The following is a 21,049-nucleotide window of genomic DNA, read 5'->3' on the forward strand; positions in this document are numbered from 1 at the left end:
TTTCAATGTAATTCTTCTTAATTGTGGTATGAATATTCAGATCCAAAAGATTCAAGACAAAACTTCAATATTGACATAAAAATAATAATACTTCAAGCATACTAACTAAGCAATTATGTCTTCTCAAAATAACATGGCCAAAGAAAGTTATCCCTACAAAATCATATAGTCTGGCTATGCTCTATCTTCACCACACAAAGTATTTAAATCATGCACAACCCCGATGACAAGCCAAGCAATTGTTTCATACTTTTAGTGTTCTCAAACTTTTTCAATCTTCACGCAATACATGAGCGTGAGCCATGGACATAGCACTATATGTGGAATAGAATGGTGGTTGTGGAGAAGACAAAAAGGAGAAGATAGTCTCACATCAACTAGGCGTATCAACGGGCTATGGAGATGCCCATTAATAGATATCAATGTGAGTGAGTAGGGATTGCCATGCAACGGATGCACTAGAGCTATAAGTATATGAAAGCTCAACAAAAGATTAAGTGGGTGTGCATCCAACTCGCTTGCTCACGAAGACCTAGGGCATTTTGAGGAAGCCCATCATTGGAATATACAAGCCAAGTTCTATGATGAAAAATTTCCCACTAGTATATAAAAGTGATATCATAAGAGACTCTCTATCATGAAGATCATGGTGCTACTTTGAAGCACAAGTGTGGTAAAAGGATAGTAACATTGTCCCTTCTCTCTTTTTCTCTTATTTTTTTATTTGGGCCTTTTTTATGGCCTCTTTTTTCTTTTCTTTTTTTCGTCCGGAGTCTCATCCCGACTTGTGGGGGAATCATAGTCTCCATCATCCTTTCCTCACTTGGGACAATGCTCTAAAAATGATGATCATCACACTTTTATTTACTTACAACTCAATACTTAGAACAAAATATGACTCTATGTGAATGCCTCCGGCGGTGTACCGGGATATGCAATGAATCAAGAGTGACATGTATGAAAGAATTATGAACGGTGGCTTTGCCACAAATACAATGTCAACTACATGATCATGCGAAGCAATATGACAATGATGGAGCGTGTCATAATAAACAAAACGGTGGTAAGTTGCATGGCAATATATCTCGGAATGGCTATGGAAATGCCATGATAGGTAGGTATGGTGGCTGTTTTGAGGAAGGTATATGGTGGGTGTATGATACCGGCGAAAAGTGCGCGGTATTAGAGAGGCTAGCAATGGTGGAAGGAGAAAAAGTGCGTATAATCCGTGGACTCAACATTAGTCATAAAGAACTCATATACTTATTGCAAAAATCTACAAGTTATCAAAGCGAAGTATTACGCGCATGCTCCTACGGGGATAGATTGGTAGGAAAAGACTATCGCTCGTCCCCGACCGCCACTCATAAGGAAGACAATCAATAAATAAATGATGCTCCGACTTCATCACATAACGGTTCACCATACGTGCATGGTACGGGAATCACAAACTTTAACACAAGTATTCCTCAAATTCAAAACTACTCAACTAGCATGACCCTAATATCACCATCTTCATATCTCAAAACAATTATCAAGCATCAAACTTCTCATAGTATTCAACACACTCATAAGAATTTTTCTCTCCTTTTTTTTCTTGAATGCCTATCATAGTTAAAGCAAACTACCATGCTGTTTTGTAGGACTCTCAAAATAATCTAAGTGAAGCATGAGAGAACAATAGTTTCTATAAAACAAAAGCTACCACCGTGCTCTAAAAGATATAAGTGAAGTACTAGAGCAAAAACTATCTAACTCAAAAGATATAAGTGAAGCACATAGAGTATTCTAACAATTTCTGAATCAAGTGTGTCTCTCTCAAAAGGTGTGTACAGCAAGGATGATTGTGGTAAACTAAAAAATAAAGACTCAAATAATACAAGACGCTCCAAGCAAAACACATATCATGTGGTGAATAAAAATATAGCTCCAAGTAAAGTTACCGATGGAAGTAGACGAAAGAGGGGATGCCTTCCGGGGCATCCCCAAGCTTTGGCTTTTTGGTGTCCTTAGATTGTCTTGGGGTGCCATGGGCATCCCCAAGCTTAGGCTCTTGCCACTCCTTGTTCCATAATCCATCAAATCTTTTACCCAAAACTTGATAACTTCACAACACAAAACTTAACAGAAAATCTCGTGAGCTCCGTTAGCGAAAGAAAACAAAAGACCACTTCAAGGTACTGTAATGAACTCATTATTTATTTATATTATTGTTAAACCTACTGTATTCCAACTTCTGTATGATTTATAAACTATTTTATTAGCCATAGATTCATCAAAATAAGCAAACAACACACGAAAAACAGAATCTGTCAAAAACAGAACAGTCTGTAGTAATCTGTAACTAACGCAAACTTCTGGAACTTAAAAAATTCAGCCAAAATAGGACGACCTAGAAAATTTGTTTGTTGATCAGAAGCAATTTGAATTAATATTTTATCACGTTCTGGTGATTTTTAACAATTAGTTTCGTGAACAGAAAGTTTTTGGAATTTACAGCAAGATCAAATAACTATCATCCAAGAAAATCCTATAGGTTTAACTTGGCACAAACACTAATTAAAACATAAAAACAAGTCTAACCAGAGGCTAGATAAAAGATTTATTCCTAAACAGAAGCAAAAAGCAAAAAAAAAACTAAAAATAAAATTGGGTTGCCTCCCAACAAGCGCTATCGTTTAACGCCCCTAGCTAGGCATAAAAGCAAGGATAGATCTAGGTATTGCCATCTTTGGTAGGCAATTCTTTAATGAGACATCTATTACCCTTATGAGTTTCTTTCTTTTTATTAAATATCAAACTTCTAGGCACGAAATCGAAAAATTCATCTGTAGCAAATGGTTCCTTAATGAAAGCAAAAAGATTGGGATGAATACTTATAGATTTGAGATCCGCAGTTTCCTTGCTAGAGGATTCACCCTTATTTTTAGGAACATACATAAGCTTGGCAATTTTAGTTGGAGGGCTTGGAGTATTCTTTACGGAAGAAAAAGCAGTTCCCAAGTTGGTAATGATACCCTCAAGTTTATCGATTCTAGTGGAATCCTGTTTTATTCTTTCATTAACTATGGGTTCCTTCTCCTTAATATTTTTCAAAGTGACTCCTACTTTAGATCCATATTGGGTAATTTGGTTGTGGATCTTTTTATCCAAATTTTCAATTAACTCTATGGTAGCAACTTTATTTTCAATAATTTCAAGTCTCTGCATTACATGCTCCAAAGTTAACATAGTTCCATTAACCAAAAGAGGCGGTGAGCCGAACAAATATATCATAGCATTATAAGAATCAAAAGTATGGCTACCCAAGAAATTCCCTCCGGTAATGGTATCAAGAATATATCTGTACCAAGGAGTAGCGCCTACATAAAAATTGCGGAGGAGAACGGAAGTAGATTGCTTCCTGGTAGATCTATTTTGAGCATTGCAAATTCTATACCGAGCGTCTTTTAGATTTTCTCCCTCCCTTTGCTTAAAATTAAGAACTTCATTCTCGGGAGACAACGGAGAAGATAGGGAACTAGCCATAACGACAAGCAAGCGAAAAAGAGGCGAACGGAAAAGAGAGGGCGAATAAAATGGCAAGGGTGAAGTGGGGGAGAGGAAAACGAGAGGCAAATGGCAAATAATGTAATGCGGGAGATAAGGGTTTGTGATGGGTACTTGGTATGTTGACTTTTGCATTGACTCCCCGGCAATGGCGCCAGAAATCCTTCTTGCTACCTCTTGAGCATTGCATTGGTTTTCCCTTGAAGAGGAAAGAGTGATGCAGCAAAGTAGCGTAAGTATTTCCCTCAGTTTTTGAGAACCAAGGTATCAATCCAGTAGGAGGCCACGCACGAGTCCCTCGCACCTACACAAACAAATAAATCCTCGCAACCAACACGGTAAGGGGTTGTCAATCCCTACACGGTCACTTACGAGAGTGAGATCTGATAGATATGATAAGATAATATTTTTGGTATTTTTATGATAAAGATGCAAAGTAAAGAAAGTAAAATAAAAACGGCGCTAGAAATAAGTTGTTGACGGAAGATTGATATGATGGAAAATAGACCCGGGGGCCATAGGTTTCACTAGTGGCTTCTCTCGAGAGCATAAGTATTTACGGTGGGTGAACAAATTACTGTTGAGCAATTGACAGAATTGAGCATAGTTATGAGAATATCTAGGTATGATCATGTATATAGGCATCACGCCCGAGACAAGTAGACCGACTCCTGCCTGCATCTACTACTATTACTCCACACATCGACCGCTATCCAGCATGCATCTAGAGTATTAAGTTCATAAGAACAGAGTAACGCTTTAAGCAAGATGACATGATGTAGAGGGATAAACTCATGCAATATGATATAAACCCCATCTTGTTATCCTCGATGGCAACAATACAATACGTGCCTTGCTGCCCCTACTATCACTGGGAAAGGACACCGCAAGATTGAACCCAAAGCTAAGCACTTCTCCCATTGCAAGAAAGATCAATCTAGTAGGCCAAACCAAACTGATAATTCTAAGAGATTTACAAAGATAACCAATCATACATAAAAGAATTCAGAGAAGATTCAAATATTGTTCATAGATAAACTTGATCATAAACTCACAATTCATCGGTTTTAACAAACACACCGCAAAAGAAGATTACATCGAATAGATCTCCACAAGAGAGGGGGAGAACATTGTATTGAGATCCAACAAGAGAGAAGAAGCCATCTAGCTAATAACTATGGACCCGAAGGTCTGAAGTAAACTACTCACACATCATCGGAGAGGCTATCGTGTTGATGTAGAAGCCCTCCGTGATCGATGCCCCCTCCGGTGGAGCTCCGGAACAGGCCCCAAGATGGGATCTCACGGGTACAGAAGGTTGCGGCGGTGGAATTAGGTTTTTGGCTCCGTATCTGGTAGTTTGGGGGTACGTAGGTATATATAGGAGGAAGGAGTACGTCGGTGGACCAACAGGGGGCCCACGAGGGTGGAGGGCGCGCCTAGGGGGGTAGGCGCGCCCCCTACCTCGTGGCCTCCTGGTTGATGTCTTGACGTAGGGTCCAAGTCCTTTGGATCACGTTCGTTCCGAAAATCACATTCCCGAAGGTTTCATTCCGTTTGGACTCCGTTTGATATTCTTTTTCTGCGAAACTCTAAAATAGGCAAGAAACAACAATTCTGGGCCGGGCCTCCGGTTAATAGGTTAGTCCCAAAAATAATATAAAAGTGTATAATAAAGCCCGATAATGTCCAAAACAGAATATAATATAGCATGGAACAATAAAAAATTATAGATACGTTGGAGACGTATCACTCGGCTGCGCGATGTCCAGAAGTTCACCGGCTGCTTGGCCTCGGTCAGCCGGTTTCTCAGCCGGCTGGGCGAGAGGGCCCTGCCCCTATACCAGCTGATGAAGAAGATGACGCCATTCGAGTGGAACGACCAGACGGACGAAGCCTTCCGGGATCTCAAGCGCATGCTCTCCACCGCACCAGTCCTGGCCGCACCGGCCGAGAATGAGTCGTTTTGCTCTATATCGCCGCAACCTCGCGGTCGGTCAGCACGGTGATGGTGGTCGAGCGACTAGAGAAGGACAAGGTCCAAGCCGTCCAATGTGTCGTCTACTACCTGAGCGAGGTGCTCTCCGCCTCGAAGTAGAACTACCCGCACTACCAGAAGATGTGTTACGGCGTGTACTTCACCGCCAAGAAACTGAAGCAGTACTTCCAAGAGCATGTCGTCACCATGGTCAGCACGGCCCCTCTCGGCGAAATCATCGGGTGCCGGGATGCCTCTGGCCGGGTCGCCAAGTGGGCGCTTGAGATAGCCGTCCACACCATCCTCTACGAGCCCCGCACTACGATCAAGTCCCAAGCTTTGGCCGACTTCCTCATCGACTAGACCGAGACCCAGTACCTGCCGCCGCCACCGGACTCGACGCATTGGCGCATGCACTTCAATGGCTCGAAGATGCGGCTCGGCTTAGGGGCCGGCATCGTGCTGTCCTCCCCTAAGGGCGACCAGCTCAAGTACGCACTGCAGAACCACTTCGCTGCCTCCAACAACGTCGTCGAGTATGAAGCCCTTGTGCACGGCCTCCAGCTTGCCAAGGAACTCGGCATCCGGCGCATCCTGTGCTACGGTGACTCAGACCTGGTGGTGCAGCAGAGCTCCGGCGAGTGGAACGCCCACGACTCCAACATGGCAAGCTACCGCTTCCTCGTGCAGAAGCTGTCCGGATTCTTCGCGGGCTGTGAGTTCCTCCACGTCCCGCACGCTGAAAATGAGGCGGCCGACACGCTCGCCAAGATCGCCTCGTCCCGGCAGTCCATTCCGTCCGGTGTCTCCCTCAAGCATCTGCACAAGCCGTCCGTCAAGCCATCTCCGGACTCCGAGTCCATCCACGTTCCAGCCAACCCGGCCGCGCCTCAAACCGGCCCAGGGACTGCTCCACCCGACCCGGCCGTGTTTCAACCTGACTCGGCGACTGCCGAACCCGGCCCGGGGGCTGCTCAACCCGGCTCGGGGGCTGCCGCCCCAGAGCCCGAAATAGTGGCCGTCTTTGCCGTAGTAACAACGCCATCCTGGGCCCTGCCCATCTCAGAGTTCCCGGAGAATGGGGTCCTCCCCATGGACGAGACCGAAGCTCGGCAAGTGCAGCATCGAGCGTCCGCCTACAGCATCATCAACAACGAGCTCATCAAGCACAGCTCCACCGGCGTATTCCAACGCTGCGTCGAGTAGGACAAGGGCATTGAGATCCTCCTCGACATACACCAGGGCGAGTGCGGGCACCACGCCACCTCGTGGTCCCTGGTGGCCAAGGCTTTCCGCCACGGTTTCTACTGGCCCACGGCCCTCGAAGTGAAGGAAATATGCCCTAGAGGCAATAATAAAGTTATTATTTATTTCCTTATTTCATGATAAATGTTTATTATTCATGCTAGAATTGTATTAACCGGAAACGTAATGCATGTGTGAATACATGAACAAACATAGTGTCACTAGTATGCCTCTACTTGACTAGCTCGTTAATCGAAGATGGTTGAGTTTCCTAGCCATGGACATGAGTTGTCATTTGATTAACGGGGTCACATCATTAGGAGAATGATGTGATTGACTTGACCCATTCCGTTAGCTTAGCACTTGATCGTTTAGTATGTTGCTATTGCTTTCTTCATGATTATACATGTTCCTATGACTATGAGATTATGCAACTCCCGTTTACCGGAGGAACACTTTGTGTGCTACCAAATGTCACAACGTAACTGGGTGATTATAAAGGTGCTCTACAGGTGTCTCCGAAGGTACTTGTTGAGTTGGCGTATTTCGAGATTAGGATTTGTCACTCCGATTGTCGGAGAGGTATCTCTGGGCCCACTCGGTAATGCACATCACTAAGACTTGCAAGCATTGTAACTAATGAGTTAGTTGTGGGATGATGTATTACGGAACGAGTAAAGAGACTTGCCGGTAACAAGATTGAACTAGGTATTGAGATACCAACGATCGAATCTCGGGCAAGTAACATACCGATGACAAAGGGAACAACGTATGTTGTTATGCGGTTTGACCGATAAAGATCTTCGTAGAATATGTAGGAGCCAATATGAGCGTAAAGGTTCCGCTATTGGTTATTGACCGGAGACGTGTCTCGGTCATGTCTACATAGTTCTCGAACCCGTAGGGTCCGCACGCTTAAAGTTAGATGACGATCGGTATTATGAGTTTTGTGTTTTGATGTACCGAAGGTAGTTCGGAGTCCCGGATATGATCACGGACATGACGAGGAGTCTCGAAATGGTCAAGACATAAAGATTGATATATTGTAAGCCTATATTTGGATATCGGAAGTGTTCCAGGTGAAATCGGGATTTTACCGGAGTATCGGGGGTTACCGGACCCCCCCGGGGAAGTAATGGGCCTATTGGGCCTTAGTGGAGAAGAGAGAGGGCAGCCAGGAGGTGGCGTGTGGCCCCCTTGCCCCAGTCCGAATTGGACAAGGGAAGGGGGCGCCGGCCGCCTCTCCCCCTTGCTCCTTTATATACGGGGGCAGGGGGCACCTCTAGACACAACAATTGATCTCTTGATCTCTTAGCCGTGTGCGGTGCCCCCCTCCACCATATTCCACCTCGATCATATCGTAGTGGTGCTTAGGCGAAGCCCTGCGTCGGTAGCATCATCATCACCGTCACCACGCCGTCGTGCTGACGAAACTCTCCCTCAAAGCTCGGCTGGATCGAAGTTCGAGGGACGTCATCGAGCTGAACGTGTGCTGAACTCGGAGGTGCCGTACGTTTGGTACTTGATCGGTCGGATCGTGAATACGTACGACTACATCAACCGCGTTGTGCTAACGCTTCCGCTTTCGGTCTACGAGGGTACGTGGACAACTCTCTCCCCTCTTATTGCTATGCATCACCATGATCCTGTGTGTGCGTAGGATTTTTTTTTGAAATTACTACGTTCCCCAACAGTGGCATCCGAGCCTGGTTTTATGCGTAGATGTTATATGCATGAGTAGAACACAAGTGAGTTGTGGGCGATACAAGTCATACTGCTTACCATCATGTCATACTTTGGTTCGGCGGTATTGTTGGATGAAGCGGCCCGGACCGACATTATGCGTATGCTTACGCGAGACTGGTTCTACCGACGTGCTTTGCACACAGGTGGCTGGCGGGTGTCAGTTTCTCCAACTTTAGTTGAACCGAGTGTGGCTACGCCCAGTCCTTGAGAAGGTTAAAACAGCACTAGCTTGACGAACTATCATTGTGGTTTTGATGCGTAGGTAAGAACGGTTCTTGCTCAGCCCGTAGCAGCCACGTAAAACTTGCAACAACAAAGTAGAGGACGTCTAACTTGTTTTTGCAGGGCATGTTGTGATGTGATATGGTCAAGACATGATGCTATATTTTATTGTATGAGATGATCATGTTTTGTAACCGAGTTATCGGCAACTGGCAGGAGCCATATGGTTGTCGCTTTATTGTATGCAATGCAATCGCCCTGTAATGCTTTACTTTATCACTAAGCGGTAGCGATAGTCTTAGAAGCATAAGTTGGCGAGACGACAACGATGCTACGATGGAGATCAAGGTGTCGCGCCGGTGACGATGGTGATTATGACGGTGCTTCGGAGATGGAGATCACAAGCACAAGATGATGATGGCCATATCATATCACTTATATTGATTGCATGTGATGTTTATCTTTTATGCATCTTATCTTGCTTTGATTGACGGTAGCATTATAAGATGATCTCTCAGTAAATTTCAAGATAAAAGTGTTCTCTCTGCGTATGCACCGTTGCGAAAGTTCTTCGTGCTGAGACACCACGTGATGATCGGGTGTGATAGGCTCTACGTTCAAATACAACGGGTGCAAAACAGTTGCACACGCGGAATACTCAAGTTAAACTTGACGAGCCTAGCATATGCAGATATGGCCTCGGAACACTGAGGCCGAAAGGTCGAGCGTGAATCATATAGTAGATATGATCAACATAGTGATGTTCACCATTGAAACTACTCCATCTCACGTGATGATCGGACATGGTTTAGTTGATTTGGATCACGTGATCACTTAGATGATTAGAGGGATGTCTTTCTAAGTGGGAGTTCTTAAGTAATATGATTAATTGAACTTAAATTTATTATGAACTTAGTACCTGATAGTATTTTGCTTCTCTATGTTGATTGTAGATAGATGGCCCGTGCTGTTGCTCCGTTGAATTTTAATGCGTTCCTTGAGAAAGCAAAGTTGAAAGATGATGGTAGCAATTACACGGACTGGGTCCGTAACTTGAGGATTATCCTCATTACTGCACAGAAGAATTACGTCCTGGAAGCACCGCTAGGTGCCAGACCTGCTGCAGGAGCAACACCAGATGTTATGAACGTCTGGCAGGGCAAACCTTGGTATGATGACTACTTGATAGTTTAGTGCACCATGCTTTACGGCTTAGAATCGGGGCTTCAAAGACATTTTTTTTGAAACGCCACGGAACATATAAGATGTTCCAAGAGTTGAAATTAGTATTTCAGACTCATGCCCATGTCGAAAGGTATGAGACCTTTGACAAGTACTTTGCCTACAAGATGGAGGAGAATAGCTCCGCTAGTGAGCATGTGCTCAGAATGTCTGAGTACCACAATCACTTGAATCAAGTGGGAGTTAATCTTCCAGATAAGATAGTGATTGACAGTGTTCTCTAGTTACTATGACCAAGTTACTAGAACTTCGTGATGAACTATAATATGCAAGGGATAACAAAAACGATTCCCAAGCTCTTCGTGATGCTAAAATCGACGAAGGTAGAAATCAAGAAAAACATCAAGTGTTGATGGTTGACAAGACCACTAGTTTCAAGAAAAGGGAAAAAGGGAAGAAGGAGAACTTCAAGAAGAATGGCAAGCAAGTTGCTACTCAAGTGAAGAAGCCCAAGTCTGGACCTAAGCCTGAGACTAAGTGCTTCTACTGCAAAGGGACTGGTCACTGGAAGCGGAATTGCCCCAAGTATTTGGCGGATAAGAAGGATGGCAAAGTGAACAAAGGTATATTGGATATACATGTTATTGATGTGTACTTTACTAGTGTTTATAGCAACCCCTCAGTATTTGATACTAGTTCAGTTGCTAAAGATTAGTAACTCGAAATGGGAGTTGGAGAATGAACAGAGACTAGTTAAGGGAGAAGTAACGACGTGTGTTGGAAGTGGTTCCAAGATTGATATGATCATCATCGCACACTCCCTATACTTTCGGGATTAGTGTTGAACCTAAATAAGTGTTATTTGGTGTTTGCGTTGAGCATGAATATGATTTGATCATGTTTATTGCAATACAGTTATTCATTTAAGTTAGAGAATAATTGTTGTTCTGTTTACATGAATAAAACCTTCTATGGTCATACACCCAATGAAAATGGTTTGTTGGATCTCGATCGTAGTGATACACATATTCATAATATTGAAGTCAAAAGATGCAAAGTTAATAATGATAGTGCACCTTATTTGTGGCACTACCGTTTAGGTCATATTTGCTTAAAGCACATGAAGAAACTCCATGCTGATGGGATTTTGGAATCACTTGATTATGAATCACTTGATGCTTGCGAACCATGCCTTATGGGCAAGATGACTAAGGCGCCGTTCTCCGGAACAATGGAGCGAGCAACTGACTTATTGGAAATAATACATACCGATGTATGCGATCCGATGAGTGTTGAGGCTCACGGCGGGTATCATTATTTTCTGACCTTCAAAGATGATTTGAGCAGATATGGGTATATCTACTTGATGAAACATATGTCTGAAACATTTGAAAAGTTCATATAATTTCAGAGTGAAGTGGAAAATCATCGTAACAAGAAAATGAAGTTTCTACGATCTGATCGTGGAGGAGAATATTTGAGTTACGAGTTTGGTCTTCATTTGAAACAATGCGAAATAGTTTCACAACTCACGCCACCTGGAACACCACAGCGTAATAGTGTGTCCGAACATCGTAACCGTACTTTATTAGATATGGTTCAATCTATGATGTCTCTTACCGATTTACCACTATCGTTTTGGGGTTATGCATTAGAGACAGCTGCATTCACGTTAAATAGGGCACCATCTAAATCCGTTGAGACGACACCATATGAACTGTGGTTTGGCAAGAAACCAAAGTTGTCGTTTCTTAAAGTTTGGGGTTGCTATGCTTATGTGAAAATGTTTCATCCTGATAAGCTCAAACCCAAATCGGAGAAATGTGTCTTCATAGGATACCCAAAGAAGACTGTTGGGTACACCTTCTATCATAGATCCGAAGGCAAAACATTCGTTGCTAAGAATGGATCCTTTCTAGAGAAGGAGTTTCTCTCGAAAGAAGTGAGTGGGAGGAAAGTAGAACTTGATGAGGTAACCGTACCTGCTCCCATATTGGAAAGTAGTTCATCACGGAAACCGGTTCCTGTGACGTCTATACCAATTAGTGAGGAAGTTAATGATGATGATCATGAAACTTCAGATCAAGTTGTTACTGAACCTCGTAGGTCAACCAGGGTAAGATCCGCACCAGAGTGGTACGGTAATCCTATTCTGGAGGTCATGTTACTTGACCATGACGAACCTACGAACTATGAGGAAGCGATGATGAGCCCAGATTCCGCAAAATGGTTTGAGGCCATGAAATCTGAGATGGGATCCATGTATGAGAACAAAGTATGGACTTTGATTGACTTGCCCGATGATCGGCAAGCCATAGAAAATAAATGGATCTTCAAGAGGAAGACGGATGCTGATAGTTGTGTTACTATCTACAAAGCTAGACTTGTCAAAAAAGGTTTTGACAAAGTACAAGGTGTTGACTACGATGAGATTTTCTCACTCGTATCGATGCTTAAAGTCTGTCCGTATCATGTTAGCAATTGCCGCATTTTATGAAATCTGGCAAATGGATAACAAAACTGCTATCCTTAATGGATTTATTAAAAGAGTTGTATATGATGCAACCAAAAGGTTTTGTCAATCCTAAAGGTGCTAACAAAATGTGCAAGCTCCAGCGATCCATCTGTGGACTGGTGCAAGCATCTCGGAGTTGGAATATACGCTTTCATGAGTTGATTAAAGCATATAGATTTATACAGACTTGCGGTGAAGCCTGTATTTACAAGAAAGTGAGTGGGAGCACTACAACATTTCTGATAAATATATGTGAATGACATATTATTGACCGGAAATAATGTAAAATTTTCTGGAAAGCATAAAGGAGTATTTGAAAGGAGTTTTTTCAAAGAAAGACCTCGGTGAAGCTGCTTACATATTGAGCATCAAGATCTATAGAGATAGATCAAGACGCTTGATAAGTTTTTTGTAACATCCCAAATTTTTAATTTGGAATGTTATACATTAGATCATCATTGCATATCATATTTTATTGCATTTTTAGTTTGATCCTAGAAATTCTACGCAACTCAAGGACCCACGGAGAGAGTTGGGGATTTCGTTATTTTCATATTTGGGTTTTCTCAAAATTTGAAAACAGGATCGTTTGATTTTATTTATTTTATCTTCAATTATTTCATTTATAAAAATAAGAGAGAGGGAATAAAATGACTTTCCCAAAATAAGAAATATTGAGGATTTAATAAAAAAAATCAAATCTTATTTTATTTGGAGTTTTTCTATTTTATTTGAATTTAGGAAAATTGCACGTTTTTCAAAATTGCATTTTAGGGCCAAGAAAATGTTCATCTTGTTCTAAATAATTTATTTAGACAGTGAAAAATTTATTTTGGCATTTTTAGAATTTTATTTTATATTCTAGAATTTTTCTCAGTTTCGGCGGAATTGTTAAAAAAAAAACTCCCGCGCGCCGGACTGGGCCGAAGCCCAGCCGAACCAGGCCGGCCCGCCCGCGCCACCCCCTCCCACCGCCGTCTCCGGATCGGAGACCGCCGCCGCCGCCCGAGTCCGGGAGGAGCACGCCTCCCGAGGCGCCCCCCCTCCTTAAATAGCCGCCGCCGCCCCTCACCCCACCACCGAACCCGCAGCCCCGCCGCCGGAACCCGCCCCGCCGCCGGAGCCGCACCGCCGCCGAGCCGCCCCGCCGCCCAAGGTCGCCGCCGCCACCGGGAATGCCGCCGCCGCCGACGCCCGCAGCCCCGCCGCCCCACGCCGCCTCCCGTCGCCCCACCGGAGCCGCCGGACTTCGCCGGAGCCTCGAGCCGAGGTAGCCGCCCGCCGCCCGGTTTTCTGAAGAAAACCGATTCAGTTTTTTTAGAAAACCCTAGGTTTTTTTAGATCGGTTTTGTTTTTTTTTCCAGTTTTCTTATTTAGCGAGCGTTCGGTCGTTCGTTCGTTTTAACGAACGAGTTCATCGTTTAGTTTCAGTTAACGAACGTCCGTTCTTTAAACTATTCGTCAGTTTTTCTTTTTCTCGGATTTTCCGTGATTATTTCTGATCGCGATTTCTGATCTGTTTTTTGTTTTGGTTTAACTTTTCGCTCGTTTGTCGGAATCAGGCGATTCAAGTGCCTAGAGTTTCGTCTCGAAACCCTCTTTCTGTTTAACCAACTCAAACAAGTTTTGCTACTGTAAAATTTGACTTAGGTCCATATTAGTAAACGAAGCTTGTTTCTTTCGCCGTTTGACTTTCGTTGCTTCGTTTGATTTGATTCTTTTTGCAAACCGGAGTTCTTAAGTTGAACTTTCTGGTTAGATCTCTTATTTGAGTTTTACCTGTGCATTAGACGATTACTTATTGTATGCTTGTTTGTTTGCGATAGAGTACCCGGAGTGCGCCGCTTGCTACTTCGAATCCCTAGGTTTCACGGATCATCAGCAAGGCAAGTAACACTTTGATCATACCTCTTTTCATACCCAGTTTTATTGCATTAGATCAATCCTCAAACAATTGCATGATTAGGATCTGATTAAATTGTGGGTTGGGAAGTAGCTGATGAGGTAGAACCTATTGCCCTGTTTATTACCAAACCCTTGGGAGTTACTTCTACGTTTGCTTATATTGCTATGCTATGCTAGTAGACGTGGATTGGGTGAGTGTATCCATGACAGATGTGAGATTGTTAATTAATGGTTCAATTTAAGGTGGCTACTTAAACACACATCTGGGTGGATTGAGGCACCTGGGTATTCCAGCGATTGCCTATTTTTTTTATGGACCGCCACCCAGGCTCAAAGGGATCATGAGATTATTCATGCTAGAAACTTCCGTGTGTAGCCACAAGCTATTATGGGCTCTAGCATAGTTGATTAAGTTGTGTGAACTCTTACAGTGGTAGACTAGCAGATGTAGGGGTTGTAGGTGGTACTGTCTACCCGATCGTAAGGTGCAAACGCTTCTGAAAGACTATGTCTCGGTCATCCGTTTCTCAAACATCATGTAGTGCGAGAATCCCAACGGAGGAGATCAAGTCTTGTGGGGAAAAGTGCGCAAACCTCTGCAGAGTGTATAAACTAATCATGGTTAGCCGTGTCCCTGGTTATGGACAACTTGAGTATCTAGTACTTGGATTATCATGTGAATCTCCCTGGCCGGCCGCCTCTCCCCCCTTGCTCCTTTATATACGGGGGCAGGGGGGCACCTCTAGACACAACAATTGATCTCTTGATCTCTTAGCCGTGTGCGGTGCCCCCCTCCACCATATTCCACCTCGATCATATCGTAGCGGTGCTTAGGCGAAGCCCTGTGTCGGTAGCATCATCATCACCGTCACCACGCCGTCGTGCTGACGGAACTCTCCCTCAAAGCTCGGCTGGATCGGAGTTCGAGGGACGTCATCGAGCTGAACGTGTGCTGAACTCGGAGGTGCCGTATGTTCGGTACTTGATCGGTCGGATCGTGAAGACGTACGACTACATCAACCGCGTTGTGCTAACGCTTCCGCTTTCGGTCTACGAGGGTACGTGGACAACTCTCTCCCCTCTTGTTGCTATGCATCACCATGATCCTGTATGTGCTTAGGAATTTTTTTGAAATTACTATGTTCCCCAACACGAAGACGCAGAGTCGCTCATCCTCAAGTGCGAGGGATGCCAACGCTTCAGCAAGCACAACCACCAGCCGGCGTCGGCACTCTGGACCATCCCGATCGCCTGGCCCTTCGCGGTCTGGGGACTCGACATGGTGGGGCCCTTCAAGACCGCTCGAGGTGGCATGACGCATTTACTGGTGGCGGTGGACAAGTTCACCAAGTGGATCGAAGCAAGGCCGATCAAGAAACTGGACGGGCCAACGGCCGTCCGATTCGTCAAGGACATCGTGGTCCGCTACGGCATGCCAAACAACATCATCACGGACAACGGCACCAACTTCGCCAAGGGCGCGCTCGTGCAGTACTGCTCCGTCTCCGGCATCCGCCTCGACCTGGCTTCCGTTGCACATCCGCAGTCCAATGGCCAGGTCGAGCGGGCTAACAACCTCATCCTATCCTGCATCAAACCGCGACTCGTCGAGCCGCTCATCCGTTCACCCGGCAGTTGGCTTGACGAGTTGCCGGCCGTCCTCTGGATTCTCTGCACCACGCCAAACAGGTCGACCGGGTTCACCCCATTCTTCCTCGTCTACGGAGCAGAAGCCGTCATCCTGACCGACATCGAGTTTGACTCGCCGCGCGTCATGATGTACACGAAAGCCGAAGGCAAGGAAGCCCGTGAAGACGGCGTCGACCTGCTCGAAGAAGCACATCTCCTAGCGCTCAGCTGCTCAGCCATCTACCAACAAGGCCCGATGCATTACCACAGCAAGAAGATCAAGCCCCTCGCTTTCCGAGAGGGAGACCTCGTCCTTCGGCTCGTCCAAGAGCAGACCGGCCAACACAAGCTGTCCTCCCCATGGGAGGGACCCTTCATCGTCAACAAGGCCTTGTGCGACCGCAACGCGTACTACCTCATCGACGCCCGCAAGTCAAACAAGTTCAAGAGGGACACCGCCCGTGAAGAAACAACCCGGCCATGGAATAAAGAGCTCCTCCGCCCGTTTTACAGTTAGCCGTGTGCACGTATGTATCGCTGCCTTTTCTAATCATCTGAAAACTATGGGATCCCCGAACGAATCTCGGGGGCTACCCTTTTTGCGACCAGGCCATTTGTGTCCCCTACATTTGTGCATTACTTTCTTAAACTAACCCGACCACCGAGCCGACTCGCTCGACCCGGGGGCTCGGGGGTTGGCCGGCTTGGCCACCCGTCGTTTTTCTTAGCGGCTCTCAACGCGTTGGATCGCCACGGCCTCTCGTTTTGTCCTAAGCCGCAGACCCGGCTTCGGCTGTCGACTGGCAAGCACATGAGACCAAAAGCACCAGTACGCTGCGAACGCTAAGTCAAGAACCGATGGGTCGCCCAACCCGGTCCCGCCACTTTAAAATTGCTGCCCAGCCGGCTGCTCGCCAACCTGGCCCCGCCGGATTGCCGCCAGCCGGCCCATTGGGTGTTTCGCTCACGCTCAACATTTGAAAAGCTTGAATATCGCACGCTCATCTCCAAGGCCGAACCCCTTGTCACGGACCGGAGCCTTGGCCGTTAGACTCGCGAGGGGGAAACCAAAAGGGGAAAGTGCGAAAGAACGGCCCCAGAGACGAAAAGCAAAAGCGCAGGCACCCATGAAGTTTCTGCATACCGACGGATCGCTCGACCCGGCCTCGCCACTTTAAGTTACCGCACGACCGACTACTCGCCAACCCGGTCCCGCCGGATCGCCGCCAGCCGACCAAGTGGGTGTTTCGCTCGCGCTCAATATTTTGAAAGCCTAAGTATTGTACGTTCCTCTCAAAGGCCGAACCTCTTGTCGCGGACCGGAGCCTCGGCCATCAGATTCGCGAGGGGGAAGCCCAAATGGAGAAAGTTGCAAGAAAACGGCTCGAAAAAACAAAAAGCAAAGGCGCAAACATTCACGCAGCTCATACATCTTAGATCAAGAAACAGGCCCAAGGCCAGAGTTCATTACACCCAGTCAACCCCCAGTGGGTGGGTGGACCTGCTATCTAACATAAATTTTTGCTAAGTTAAAAATCAAGCATCGCCTTCGCCGGAACGCGCAGCTCCCGGGTCCGCCGAGGTGCCGGTATCCTCCTCCCCTGCGTCCGCATTGTGATAGACACCCGTCTCCTCAGAACTGCCCTCCGGGTCGTCCAGAAGCAGGCCATAGTCGTCAGGAGGCATGACTCCACGATCCTCCGCCCGCTCCAGCTGGAACTCATCGTGGAAGGCGAAACCGGCGATGTAGCTGGCCCGGGCGGCGATCCGTCCGGCCTCCGCCTGCAGCTGGCTCTCCGAGCCGGCTCGCTGGCCCATCAACGCATCCAGCGCCAAGTCCGGATGCCAAGACACCGCGAACCTGAGCGCCATCTCGGCGCCGGCACGAGCGGCGGAAACCCGCCACTCATGAAGACGGTCCGGGCCGGCCTCCAACCACCGCGCCAGCCGCGTGAAGCTGGTCGGTGCGACGGCACCCGGCCAAAGGGCCGCCGTCATCGCCGCACCGGCCTCAGAGAGCTGCCCCATCTGTTCGCTCAAAACTCGTAGACGGGCCTCAGCGGCGGCCACGATCTCCGGGAAGGTCCAGCCACCCGCGGGTCAGTCCCGGAGCCGACGGTCCCCTGCGGGTCGCGCTGGAAGCGGACCGTCTCCTCCGCCAGCTGGCGTGTCTCCGGGAAGGCCCCTGTCAAAAGGAAAAGCAAGTCAGAAGAAAGTCACTAAGGAAGAAAAACCGGAGTCCCAACCCGGCAACAACAAAACCAAAGGAAAGCACTTACTGGAGAAGAACTCTTCCAGATGCTGCGCTTCGAGCAACGTACCGCGCCGCTCCCGGGCAATGGTGCGGTCATGCTCCTGCAGCGCCGTCTCGAGATCGGCAACCTTGGCAAGGGCCGCCTTCAGCTCGGCGTCCTTGTCCTCGGGCGCCTTCTCGGCCTCCTCACGGCGCCGGGTCTCCCCCTGCCGGGTCTCCTCCGCCGTGGCCACCAGTGCCTTTAGGCGATCCACCTCGGCCTGGAGCTGCCCCTTGTCGTCGGCCAGCTTGCCGCGTTGCTGGTCCGCCTCGGCAAGGGCCTGCTGCGCCTCCACTACCTTGGCGGCCTCCGCCTTGAGGCGCTCCACTTCAGCCTCGAGGCGGCCCTTGTCGCCCGCCAGCTGCTCCTGCAGCTGGCTGTCTTCGTCGAGCGCCCGCCGGGCTCCCGTCGCCTCCGCCCTTGCCTGCTCCACCTCGGCTCCAAGCCGACCGGCGTCAGCAACAAGCCGGTCGTAGTGGAAGCCGGCCCGGATCAGCCGGGTCCTCCAAGACAACACTTCGGCTGCAGAAGAGAGACTCAGAAACAAAGTACCACTTTAAGATTCGACCCAACTGCTACGCAATTGGCCCGAATCTCGGGCCTACACCCAGTGGGTGCGCTAGCGCGCCCCCACTAAAAAAGAGCATGCAAGAAAAAGTACCTGCTGCGGCGCGGAGCTCCTCCTCCTTGGCGGCGAGCCTTTCCTTGAGACGCCAGTGCGTCTCAAGGAGCTGGTTGAAGACGCTGACCCGGTAGGAGTCTAGTTGCTGCAGAGAGCAGCGATCAATACAAGACAGCAAGATAAGATTCGACCCAACTGCTACGCAGTTGGCCCGAATCTCGGGGGCTACACCCAGTGGGTGCGCTGGCGCGCCCCCACAAAGAAGAAGCAACAAAAGAAGAAAAAGCAGAATGCAACGGAAGACTTACAAACACGGCGCGCTCCAGTTCCTGCATCGCCTCCACCTCGGCCTGGGCGAAGGCCTGAATCCGGTCCGTCCGCCCTTGTAGGCGTTGGGTCACGGCGGCCAGCACCGCCTCCTCCTGGGTCAGGGGCCCAAAGAAGACCTCGCTAGTCGACCCGGCAACCCGGCGACCACCGGGCCGGGGCACCAGGGTGTGCCCCCCGCTGGCCGCCTCCCCTGAGATCGACGCCCCCTCCGGCGCCTTCTTCGGTGCCCTCTCCAGCTCCGACGCTGGCCCGGAGGCCGGAGCGGCTTGCGGCTCCACCACCGGCGGCACCTTGCTCGACGGCGTCTGAACCGCCCCCTCCGGCGCCGTCCATGACGCCTCCCCCAAGACGGCGTCGCCGCCGCCTCCATCGGCCCCGCCCGCTCGACCATGTTGGTCCACGGCGGGGTATCGTCCCCAACGACCACGACCTCCCGGTCGAGGTCCATCACATCTGCACGGCCGCCTTGGCCGTGCTCCCCCTTCGACGACGGCACGAAGACCATCGCCGCCATCTCCGGCCTCGCCGGCTCGCGCCCACATCGCCGCGGCGCTGACCCAGGCCTGGGTCGACGCCACCTCTAGCTCCGCCTCGGCCCGGTTTCGGTCTCGCCAGGCCAGGCCTTCGGCGTCGGCCGGGTCCAGACCGAGATCCGGATCCGCCCGCTCCTCCTCCTCCTCGTCCCGGTCGACGGCGCCGGACCGGCTCCTCTGGAACGCGGCACCCTCGACGGATGCCGCATCCGCCGCCGCCAGCGCCAGCGAGATCGGCGACCTGAAGCGTAAGACAGACTAAGTACAAGCAAAGCAGAGCCGCTCGGCAATTCGATTCAAGCCAGAAAGGGCACTCACCCCGGCACCACCGAAACGGCGGGCCTCACCGCTCTCTCCTGCGGCGCGGCGCGCCTCCTCTTGGCGGACGGCTTCGCCACCCGGGCAGGGTCCGCCGCGCGCTTCGCGGTTGGAGCTCGCGGCGCGATGATGTCCTTCCCATGCGGCCGCCTCGCCGTTGGCGCCCCCCGAGACGACCCGGCTCTGGCCGCGCCGCCGCCTCCTCCACCCGGCGCCGCTACATCGACGACTCACGTCAGCACCCCAATACCGTAACCCGATGGGCTACTCAAGAAGGAAACCCAAGACTTACCGGCTCGGCGCCTTGCGCCCGCATCAGCGGTCGCCTCCTCCTCTCCGCCGTGGGCCTCGGGCTCCTCTGAGGCGACGCGCACCACCTGCGCCCGCTCCCGGTCGTAAGGATGCCGGATGGCCTTGAGAAGCACCTCCCACGTTGCGTCGGGCGGATAAGAAGATATGTAGCAGCGAAATATGGAGACCAAGGACTCACCAACGGTGCTGGGTTCACATGGCTGTACGGGGCCTTCCCGAACTCCCAGTCGCGCCGCAGGTTGGCTTTGGAGATGTCGTTGACCCGGCGCGCAACCTGGTCCGCTGCCAGCCACGTGTTCGCCATGCGGTTGGGGTCCTGGAGGCCGGTCATCTGGCCGATGAGGTGGCTGGGATGCTGCAGCGGCAGCACTCGCCGGGCGATGAAGACGGTGATGAGGTCGGTGCCGGTGAGCCCCTCCCGCTCCTTCATCACGGACACCCGCTCGCACAGGTTGAGCACCTCCTGCGACAGATGCTTGGGGTAGTGATAACCCACAAGTATAGGGGATCAATTGTAGCCTCTTTCGATAAGTAAGAGTGTCGAACCCAACGAGGAGCTAAAGGTAGAACAAATATTCCCTCACGTTCTGTCGACCACCGATACAACTCTATGCACGCTTGACGTTCGCTTTACCTAGAACAAGTATGAAACTAGAAGTACTTTGTGGG

At 48.8% G+C, this 21,049-nt stretch overlaps 1 protein-coding gene across 1 annotated transcript; it reads left to right on the forward strand.

Annotated features, from left to right (window-relative positions):
- The first annotated feature begins 15,621 nt into the window (after positions 1-15,621).
- On the forward strand, positions 15,622-16,488 carry LOC141042981 (uncharacterized). The gene is made up of 2 exons (XM_073511896.1): positions 15,622-15,762; positions 15,889-16,488. Exons 1-2 carry the CDS (start codon positions 15,622-15,624, stop codon positions 16,486-16,488), a joined length of 741 nt encoding a protein of 246 aa, XP_073367997.1.
- The last annotated feature ends 4,561 nt before the right edge of the window (positions 16,489-21,049 follow it).

Source organism: Aegilops tauschii, chromosome 3 (assembly GCF_002575655.3).
Source record: "Aegilops tauschii subsp. strangulata cultivar AL8/78 chromosome 3, Aet v6.0, whole genome shotgun sequence".
Classification (NCBI taxonomy): Eukaryota; Viridiplantae; Streptophyta; class Magnoliopsida; order Poales; family Poaceae; genus Aegilops; species Aegilops tauschii.

What these genes read in the sequence shown, in the direction of transcription:
- LOC141042981 (XM_073511896.1), top strand. Translation starts at nt 15,622, where the DNA reads ATGGTGGGGCCCTTCAAGACCGCTCGAGGTGGCATGACGCATTTACTG. An exon ending in GATTCGTCAAGGACATCGTG is followed by an intron (nt 15,763 to 15,888) that starts GTCCGCTACGGC and finishes GCACATCCGCAG; the next exon opens with TCCAATGGCCAGGTCGAGCG.